The 10,495-nt window shown below is 46.2% G+C and overlaps 1 protein-coding gene across 3 annotated transcripts in view; it reads left to right on the top strand.

The window, feature by feature from the left end:
• The window catches only part of WDR25 (WD repeat domain 25), a 141,637-nt gene that overhangs the window by 335 nt on the left and 130,807 nt on the right, over positions 1 to 10,495 (top strand). The window contains exons 1-2 of one of the 3 annotated variants that reach the window (XM_073638411.1): positions 173 to 290; positions 1,057 to 1,695. In XM_073638411.1, the coding sequence (XP_073494512.1) occupies positions 1,081 to 1,695 (615 nt within the window). In that variant the 5' untranslated portion in view covers positions 173 to 290; positions 1,057 to 1,080. The other 2 variants (XM_073638412.1, XM_073638410.1) reach the window with 2 other exon arrangements.

The following is a 10,495-nucleotide window of genomic DNA, read 5'->3' as shown; positions in this document are numbered from 1 at the left end:
TATTACACTTGTGGGGACGCTACAGTGCAATGAATAGGATGCGGATTCACCTGCGTGCAGCGCTTTGGGCGCAGCATAGAGTATACTGCGTTCAAAGCGCCGCCAATACGGATAGTGTGCACATACAGAACGGAAGAGATTCCCAGCGCGCAGGGTTGGTGGTAGCAGAGCGGAACTCTTTGTTCGGAGGTCTCGTTTCAGGGGGAATGAATTTGTATCTGCACATGTTCAATGTTGTGTGTCAGTGATGGATTAGAGCAGTTCCCAGCATGCAGTGCAGCTGTCACTGAGTGAGTGGGGTCCTGTGTATACACTGAGGGGCGATGGTGTCCAGCCTACCTGTCAGTGACTGTATATGTTATGTAGTGTGGTGGTCTCTCATTGCTGGCGGTGTTCTCATCACTGGTAGCACAGTGTGGCGGTCTCTCATAACAGGTGCTGGCAGAGTGGGGGGTCTCTCATTATAGATGCTGGCAGAGTGGGGGTCTCTCATTATAGATGCTGGCAGAGTGGGGGTCTCTCATTACAGGTGCTGGCAGAGTGGGGGTCTCTCATTACAGGTGCTGGCAGAGTGGGGGGTCTCATTATAGATGCTGGCAGAGTGGGGGGTCTCTCATTATAGATGCTGGCAGAGTGGGGGTCTCTCATTATAGATGCTGGCAGAGTGGGGGTCTCTCATTATAGATGCTGGCAGAGTGGGGGTCTCTCATGACGGGTGCTGGCAGAGCGGCGCTCTCTCATGACAGGTGCTGGCAGAGCGGTGGTCTATGTCTGTATATGTTTAGTGGTGTTTGTGCAGGGTCTGCATTTCTTTAGGAGGTCTGGCTCAATGTCTCTATTTGTTTAGGAGGGTTACCTGGGTCTATATCGTGCAAAGGGGCCTGTTCTGGGGTCTGTATTTGTTTAGGATGGAGGAGAAAGTTTGCGCAGTAGGTATTAATATTGTGTAACCCTGCACCTATCGGCCCCCTGTCATTACATGTGATGATATATCCAGTGTATGTGTATATATTTGTTTGCATATACTTATGTTTCTCTGTATCTTTGTATCATCAGGGTCCTTTCTTCTTGTTTCCAAGAATGAACTCATTAGTGACTTATGACGACTCTGATTCGGAGACAGAAGATGACGGACATCCCCATACGCCCCAAGTCACTGTAGCTCCCCCCATGCATGTTTTGCACCAGCAGACACAGAGCGACCCTTCTGTGCACCCCAGAAGCCTTGCTGGGTTGATCGACTCCTCGTCTTGTGGCACAAACTTCATCCTGACACATCAGAACTCTGCGCGCAATGCAAATTATAGTCCTACATGTAAGAAGGGGCTGAGTAATTCTGCAATGACGACCTCCATTCTGTCCTCTCAGAAGAGACCTCTGCCCGGCGGTGGAGGGGTGGTGAAGCCGTACATTCCTAAAAGACTGAGGTCAGAACAATCCAATATGGCTGCAGAGGTTGAAAGTGATGCATCCACAGGGTCGCAAGGCCACATAAGCCACTCTGCTAGGAATATCTACAGAGTCTCTGAATATCTTGGACCTCATTTGCCTCTAAAGTACAGTAACAGTGGGATTCCTAAAAAGGTGATTTTCCAGATGAAGGAGCATACGGGTCCGGTGAACCGGGTCCAGTGGTGTCCGGTAAAATCATCCAGTCATTTACTGCTCTCTGCATCCATGGACGGAACATGCAAGGTAACAATTTACTTCTTCTAGATGCTTTGTATAGATTATTAAAGGGGTATTCCCTTATTACAAAGTGATGGTGTATGAGTAGGATATGGTGATGGTTTGACATCTGTGACCCCGCTGATCCTGAGAACCAAGAGGCTTCAGTCCTGATAAAGTGGTGCTGCCCCCCCTTCATTTTCAGGATTGGTGAGGTTAGGGCCCCCTCCGATCATAAGCGCTAGATCTCAAAAATGTGCCATAACTTTGAAATGAGAATACTTTTTTTTTTTTTTTTTTTTTTTTTTTAAGTGATATTGACTGATTTAAAGGGACACACCCATAATTTTGCAGCATGCCATAAATTGGAGAATGAATTGTAAAACTCATGGCTAATCAGTAGCTGCAAATTGAATGTTCGTATGTTATTTGGAGAGATCGTTCCACCTCTTAAAGATGACTAGTGTCTACTTTTCTGCACCACCCATAATGCTAAAAACATGATTACGGCACTGTACCCTTAAATAAGCCCCTCTTGTAGTGGTGGACATCACTCTTGATGGCATAATCGTCAGGATTTGCGTAAGCATCGAAAAATCCTCAGGGCCGTCTTATATGTTGGCAGCACCCACCTATTGTGGAGAAGCTGTCCAGCCTTCTAATGTATGTGGGGAGCCTCCCAACTCGTCATTAATGGCAGGTGTGTTGGGAAAGAAAGATTGGGCATGTTCAATTTCTACATGCTTGATCCTTTTTTTTTTTTTTTTTTACCCTTAGGGGAGATGAGCTACCACCAGAGTTATCTAACAGCAGCTTACCGCCACTCCCCATACATCGTAAACCAACCTGTGGTGCTGATTGAAATCCACAGTATAAATTACCATGCTAAAGAGATTTTTTTTTCACTTGGATTTAAGAGTGAATTCTGCACCAAAATACTCATCAAACATTCTTTTGAATATCTTCTCTATTCATCTCAATGGGAAAACCACATTTTTCTAACAAAGTTTTAAAAATCTTCGCAAAAAAAAGGTCCCTTCTATGCAGATTCCATGTGACCTACTCTTCAAACTTTCTATTGAAGTCAAAGTCTGCAAAAAATAATAAAAAAACAAAAGCGTGCAAAAATAACCCACCAAAAGCTTTGAAATCTGCATTGAAAAGCCACATGGTTTTCTGATGCTGATTTCTTTTGATGGCAAGTTTGGATTTCTACACTTTAAAAAAAACAACAAAAAAACAAAACCTTTTGCCTGATTCATCAAGTCTGCTGGACTCCTAATTCTTTAGAAAAATTGCACCTTTTAGTGAATTTGGCACATCACCGAGCTGTTCTCCGTCAGCGTAAGAAATATACGGCAATCAGGACATTTTTGATGGAATTTACATGACTTTTATGGCATAAATTATGATGGCTTTGGGGTGTTTATTTTTTACCACAAGAGGGCGCCATTTGATTAAAAAAAAAAGATATTTTGTTTACCCTTCTGCATTATTAGTGACCCTGACAGCGCATCATGGTCAAACTTTTGACCAGTGTCCCATTTACTTTATTGCATGAAAAATATGTTATGTCGCACACTTCTCCTGAAAGTACTATGTTGGTTCTGATTAATCGGCCGCAGGATGGTGACGTTCAGTTAAGTCTACATCTCGGACCTAGTGTCACTAAACTGCCTCAGAAAAGCTGTGATATCGTTGCTAGTGGCATAAATAAGACCCTGTATCCATTCCTACTAAAGAAATACAGACCCCAGACCAGACCTTCTAAACAAATACAGTCCCATAAATAATTGCAGACCTGACCCCCCCCCCCCTATACCGTAACCTCAGACCCGATGCCTAAACTAAGAGAACAAAGACACGACTTCCTAAAATTACACACTCTGTACCAGACTGCCCCCCCAAAAAATCCTCTTCAGACCAGATCCCTTAAACTAAAAGAACGCAGACCAGACCCCACCACCTTAAAACTATAGGCCCACTATTTTAGGCAGACCAGTCTCCCTAAAATAAAATAAAAAGATACAACCTCAGGCCAGACCCCCTAATACAGGACACAGACGAAATCCCCTAACACCACAGGCCCATTATGAGGCCCTCTAAAACCCTCAGACGAGACCCCCCCCCCCCCCAAACTAATACAGACCTAAAACAAGACCCATTTGCAGACATTCTGATAATTGTCCCTTATTTTTCTTCTATTCACAAAGTCCAGGAGCCTTTAGGATGGATTTCAGCAACTAGACCGCCATCGATCAGTCCTCTCGTAGGAGAGCTGCCACCATTTGGGAGGATGTGGGGTTGGTTGTGGTTGCACATTCCCTTTAAGCAGCCGTTTAGTACCTTGTTCCCTGCCTTCCCTGACTTGTTGTCTGGATCGCTGGCATAGAAAGAAATTAAGTCCTCCAAATAATTTATCTGCTATTTATTTTGCTCATGCAGGACACTTAGTCTTAATGATTGGTGAATTGCCGGCTGTTTATTTTGCTTGTTCGCAGCAGAATAATCGTTACATTTCTTATTAAGTGTTTGCTTGATACAAATGTGGAGATCGGGTTCTGTAGCATAATTTCTCTCTCCTACAAAAATGGCAAAAACACTCCATACAAATACAAATATTTGGGTTGTTCTCTTTTGGAAAGCTATTAAAAAATATATTCTAGCAGAGCTAAGTTTGATACAGAGTTGCAGAACCAGCAGTGATACAGCTTGGCGTGACGGCGGTGGGTGGGTGTGGACCATGGGTCGGGGGTTACCCAGGAGGGGCGTGACTAATCGACTACCTGGCTTTCGTTCTGGGGGTGAAGATAGGCTTGGCTGCAGGTAGTCACCAGGTGTCACGCCAGGGCAGTGTCCGGACCTGCAGCAGCTGACCCCCTGGGCTAGAGCAGTTATGCAGGGCAGAGAAGGACGAAACAGAAGCGTAGTCAGATGGTCCGAGGTTGGGTCAGGCAGCACGGGTTCACTATACAAAGTTGGGATCAGGAATGGAGATGTCAAGCTGAACAGGTAAACCAGCCGGATCAGAAACTGGGAAGGCAAGACAAGAAAACACAGACAGAACAGGAGGAGGAGCAGCCTAATATATCCACTGCTGGCAGGGGCTAGATTGGGGAAGGCAAACCCTGCAGGACACAGCAGGGTTAAATTCCTGCAGGATCTTGCCGCTCCTCCCTATAGCCAGGTGGAGACAGCAGGGATATGAAACAGAGTTGGAAGTGTTGCAGATTGACTCAGTGCGGCGGCCTGATACTGGGAGGAGCAGAGCGGCGAATGCAGTGAGTAGCACGACGTCCCGAACGTGTGCGTGTTACTGTTGTGACACATGGTTGACTCATCAATGTAGCAGAGTTGAGGTTGAAATGGACCAATGCAGAGCTGGCAGTCTTAAAGCAGAGTACCCAGTGATAGAGCAGAGCTGGGTTTGTCACAGAGTCCAATGCAGATATGACAGCGATACAGCAGATCTGGGTTTGTCACAGAATGCAAGGCAGCATTGGCCAGCGATATAGGAAGATACCAAGATATATAGCAGAGTTTGTTAGGCCGCACATGCAAAACTGGCACAGAGAAGTGGTGTGTGTGTAAACTAGATGAGCTCGGTTATATGGCCTGTTAAAGTGATGCCACAGGAGTGTGCAAGGTTGCCATTGCCACCTGACACCTAGAAGAGCATTGGAATCCAACCATGACAGGAAGGTGCATTGCCCGGCACTGGAGCAAGTAACATTAGGTCAGATCAGGAGGAAATAATCTTTTACCTTTGCTTCGAAGTGGAATTTCCCTTTAATTATATTGTTTCAGAAACCACTAAGGCTACTGATTGACTGCAGGGTAAGGTGGGAGGACGCCCTGTCATCTGTCTGCTGACCCTGCAGCTAATCAGTAGTTTCAGCTGTCAGGTGACTGAACAGATGGGACATCGCCACATACGATCATGGTGGAGACCGGCGAGTGGTAGGACTAGAACGATGGGGGATTGTAGAGGCAAGTAACATGTTATTATTCTATAAAGTTCTCCTCTCTCTGGCAAGTTGAGGGATTGCAATGCTCCCGCTTTTATTTTTTTATTTTTACGACCCCCCCCCCCCACCTGAACATTGTGCTGACGTGTAATTCACTCCCAGGGGTTAAAAATCTGTTTTTGGTACTGAAGGTTCCTCGCCAGTTTCACAAACGAGGGCAGACTTCATTAATTTTCAGCTCTATAGTCTAGAAATGATCGCACAGGATTTCCAAACGTAATTAAAACAGACCATTATTATAACTCTCGGAGGAGGCTCAATTATGCCCTTATACCGTGCCAGGGAGGATTGCTGCCTGCCAGTCACTGTGTCACATTTGATGACTTTGTTAGCAGATGTATGCAAATCTTCCGCTTGTTTATGAATTGACAATGAAGCTATAATTTCCTGCAATTAGCAGATGGAACGCCAATTGTTAATAAGCCGAGAAATCACAAGAGGTATGAGGTGTGCCGAATATATAGCTATACAGTACAGACCAAAAGTTTGGACACACCTTCTCATTTAAAGATTTTTCTATATTTTATTGACTATGAAAATTGTACATTCACACTGAAGGCATCAAAACTATGAATTAACACATATGGAATTATATACTTAACAAAAAAGTGTGAAACAACTGAAAATATGTCTTATATTCTAGGTTCTTCAAAGTAGCCACCTTTTGCTATGATGACTGCTTTGCACACTCTTGGCATTCTCTTGAATTGGGGTCATAGTTTACAGCAGCCACATGGACCATAGGAAAGAGTAGACTAGAGATGACTTCTATGGGAAAATGTTGTGGGCGTGACCTTTGCAGGGAGGGGAGCAGGTGAGCTGTGACATCACTTTTTTGTGAATGGTGGATCCTGTGTTATCAACTATATATAGAAGTGTTATCTGTCATTGTACAGGAGGAGGAGGAGCAGGTGAGCTGAGACATCACCTATTGTGAATGTTGGATCCCGGGTTATCTACTGTATATAGAGGTGTTACCTTTTTGTAATCGTTTCTATGGTGATGTCACTACAGAGAAGTGTTTTCTACAGAACAGGTCAGAATGAAAACTCCAAAATTTCTGTATTTTTTTTTTTTTAATATATTTTAAGAGTGACTAAAAAGTTTTAGAAACTATAACATTTTTATTTAAACACTAGATAATTTTCTGACGACACATTCCCTTTAAAGGGGTTTTTCCCACAAACAAAAGTTAATTTTAATCAATAGATCTTGGAATAATAATAAGTTCCACAATTGGATGTGTTTAAATAAAATGTTCCCGTGCTGAGATAATCTTATAAATGTTCCCCTGTGTAATGGTCGTGTCTGACCATGCAGGAACCCGGTCTGATCATAGCACAGCTCCTGGGCAGGGGGATGGGGACAGTACAGATATTACAGCAGGGGATCGCAGCTGATTCTTTTTCTGAGGTAAAACATTGTTTAAAAACAGGCAGATGAGAAAACCAATACAGACATCATACTACTCCCAGCAGAAAGCTTGCCATTATTGTATCCAGTGTAGACAATCCTGAGCTAAAAACCTCAACTCCAGGTTGATACATTTTACCTGGAATAATACATTGTAGCAAATCCTCTGCAGTGAAAAAAAAAAAAAAAGGTCTGTAGGGTTTGTCAGCCTTTACATTCACTGACAGCAAGCAGAGCTAGCCAGCAGGAGTCATAGGTGCTCCACCAATCACTGTACTGTAAAGAGAAGCATCAGCCAATCAGAACATTGTACACAAGAGCCAATCAGAACAATGATCACCACACAGCAGAGAGAGAAGAAGCATCAGCCAATCAGAGCATTGTACACTAGCCAATCAGAAGAGCTGTTAGTGCAGAGGTGGCTGATGAGCACCAACGAATGAGAGAAAAGAATCTTCCCTCTTAAGAAGCCGATTCCAGGAGGCGGCAGCAGAGCGGGAAGGTCAGGCAGCGTTACTCGCTTGTATCTGTGGTAAATATCGTCCATTAATTATTTTACTTTTTGAGTCTGTCAAAAATGACGATTTTGTCAAGCGGAAAACACTTCTGGAAACGCTCCTTTGATGTGGCGTTTTCTCTATATATTTGTACTATTAATAATAATAATAATAATAATAATATAATATTATTATTACTATTACTACCTATTATTGTTATTACTACTACCTTTTTTAATTTTTTTTTTCAAGTGTTTTCTGCTTTTGAGCAAATATATAATATATATTTTATGAGGTAAAAAAATGCCGTAGCGTGATTGAGTCTTCCTGTTGATTCCTGTTGTAAAGTATTGAGCAGATTCACAGCAGGAGGTTCCTGGAGAATGAACGCTCCGCTCACTGCTTGTAACGCTTGGTGTCTGTATATCCCTGAAGCAAAGGAAAAGCGAATAACGTGAGAACAGCCGTCGTTGTACAGTAGGAAGATGTTTTAGGCTTTACTTTATTTTTCTCCCATAGTGGACCCATTTAAAAACAATACCTCAAAAACAGTCCGTCTGCACATGGCCTTATAGCCAACCAATTCAAGAAATAGTCATGTGATAAACCTGCCGTCTGTATATAAGAAGGGGGGAGAAGCCTGCCGTCTGTATATAAGGAGGGGGGAGAAGCCTGCCGTCTGTATATAAGGAGGGGGGAGAAGCCTGCCATCTGTATATAAGGAGGGGGGAGAAGCCTGCCGTCTGTATATAAGGAGGGGGGAGAAGCCTGCCGTCTGTATATAAGGAGGGGGGAGAAGCCTGCCGTCTGTATATAAGGAGGGGGGAGAAGCCTGCCGTCTGTATATAAGGAGGGGGCAGAAGCCTGCCGTCTATATATAAGGAGGGGGGAGAAGCCTGCCGTCTGTATATAAGGAGGGGGGAGAAGCCTGCCGTCTGTATATAAGGAGGGGGCAGAAGCCTGCCGTCTGTATATAAGGAGGGGGGAGAAGCTTGCTGTCTGTATATAAGGAGGGGGCAGAAGCCTGCTGTCTGTATATAAGGAGGGGGGAGAAGCCTGCCGTCTGTGTATAAGGAGGGGGCAGAAGCCTGCCGTCTGTATATAAGGAGGGGGCAGAAGCCTGCCGTCTGTATGTAAGGAGGGGGCAGAAGCCTGCCGTCTGTATGTAAGGAGGGGGCAGAAGCCTGCCGTCTGTATGTAAGGAGGGGACAGAAGCCTGCCGTCTGTATGTAAGGAGGGGACAGAAGCCTGCCGTCTGTATGTAAGGAGGGGACAGAAGCCTGCCGTCTGTATGTAAGGAGGGGACAGAAGCCTGCCGTCTGTATGTAAGGAGGGGACAGAAGCCTGCCGTCTGTATGTAAGGAGGGGACAGAAGCCTGCCGTCTGTATGTAAGGAGGGGACAGAAGCCTGCCGTCTGTATGTAAGGAGGGGACAGAAGCCTGCCGTCTGTATGTAAGGAGGGGACAGAAGCCTGCCGTCTGTATGTAAGGAGGGGACAGAAGCCTGCCGTCTGTATGTAAGGAGGGGACAGAAGCCTGCCGTCTGTATGTAAGGAGGGGACAGAAGCCTGCCGTCTGTATGTAAGGAGGGGACAGAAGCCTGCCGTCTGTATGTAAGGAGGGGACAGAAGCCTGCCGTCTGTATGTAAGGAGGGGACAGAAGCCTGCCGTCTGTATGTAAGGAGGGGACAGAAGCCTGCCGTCTGTATGTAAGGAGGGGACAGAAGCCTGCCGTCTGTATGTAAGGAGGGGACAGAAGCCTGCCGTCTGTATGTAAGGAGGGGACAGAAGCCTGCCGTCTGTATGTAAGGAGGGGACAGAAGCCTGCCGTCTGTATGTAAGGAGGGGACAGAAGCCTGCCGTCTGTATGTAAGGAGGGGACAGAAGCCTGCCGTCTGTATGTAAGGAGGGGACAGAAGCCTGCCGTCTGTATGTAAGGAGGGGACAGAAGCCTGCCGTCTGTATGTAAGGAGGGGACAGAAGCCTGCCGTCTGTATGTAAGGAGGGGACAGAAGCCTGCCGTCTGTATGTAAGGAGGGGACAGAAGCCTGCCGTCTGTATGTAAGGAGGGGACAGAAGCCTGCCGTCTGTATGTAAGGAGGGGACAGAAGCCTGCCGTCTGTATGTAAGGAGGGGACAGAAGCCTGCCGTCTGTATGTAAGGAGGGGACAGAAGCCTGCCGTCTGTATGTAAGGAGGGGACAGAAGCCTGCCGTCTGTATGTAAGGAGGGGACAGAAGCCTGCCGTCTGTATGTAAGGAGGGGACAGAAGCCTGCCGTCTGTATGTAAGGAGGGGACAGAAGCCTGCCGTCTGTATGTAAGGAGGGGACAGAAGCCTGCCGTCTGTATGTAAGGAGGGGACAGAAGCCTGCCGTCTGTATGTAAGGAGGGGACAGAAGCCTGCCGTCTGTATGTAAGGAGGGGACAGAAGCCTGCCGTCTGTATGTAAGGAGGGGACAGAAGCCTGCCGTCTGTATGTAAGGAGGGGACAGAAGCCTGCCGTCTGTATGTAAGGAGGGGACAGAAGCCTGCCGTCTGTATGTAAGGAGGGGACAGAAGCCTGCCGTCTGTATGTAAGGAGGGGACAGAAGCCTGCCGTCTGTATGTAAGGAGGGGACAGAAGCCTGCCGTCTGTATGTAAGGAGGGGACAGAAGCCTGCCGTCTGTATGTAAGGAGGGGACAGAAGCCTGCCGTCTGTATGTAAGGAGGGGACAGAAGCCTGCCGTCTGTATGTAAGGAGGGGACAGAAGCCTGCCGTCTGTATGTAAGGAGGGGACAGAAGCCTGCCGTCTGTATGTAAGGAGGGGACAGAAGCCTGCCGTCTGTATGTAAGGAGGGGACAGAAGCCTGCCGTCTGTATGTAAGGAGGGGACAGAAGCCTGCCGTCT

This window comes from Phyllobates terribilis, unplaced genomic scaffold (assembly GCF_046119375.1).
Source record: "Phyllobates terribilis strain yellow unplaced genomic scaffold, ASM4611937v1 Scaffold_7__3_contigs__length_470593459, whole genome shotgun sequence".
NCBI lineage: Eukaryota > Metazoa > Chordata > Amphibia > Anura > Dendrobatidae > Phyllobates > Phyllobates terribilis.
This window is presented reverse-complemented; position numbering and strand designations above follow the sequence as displayed.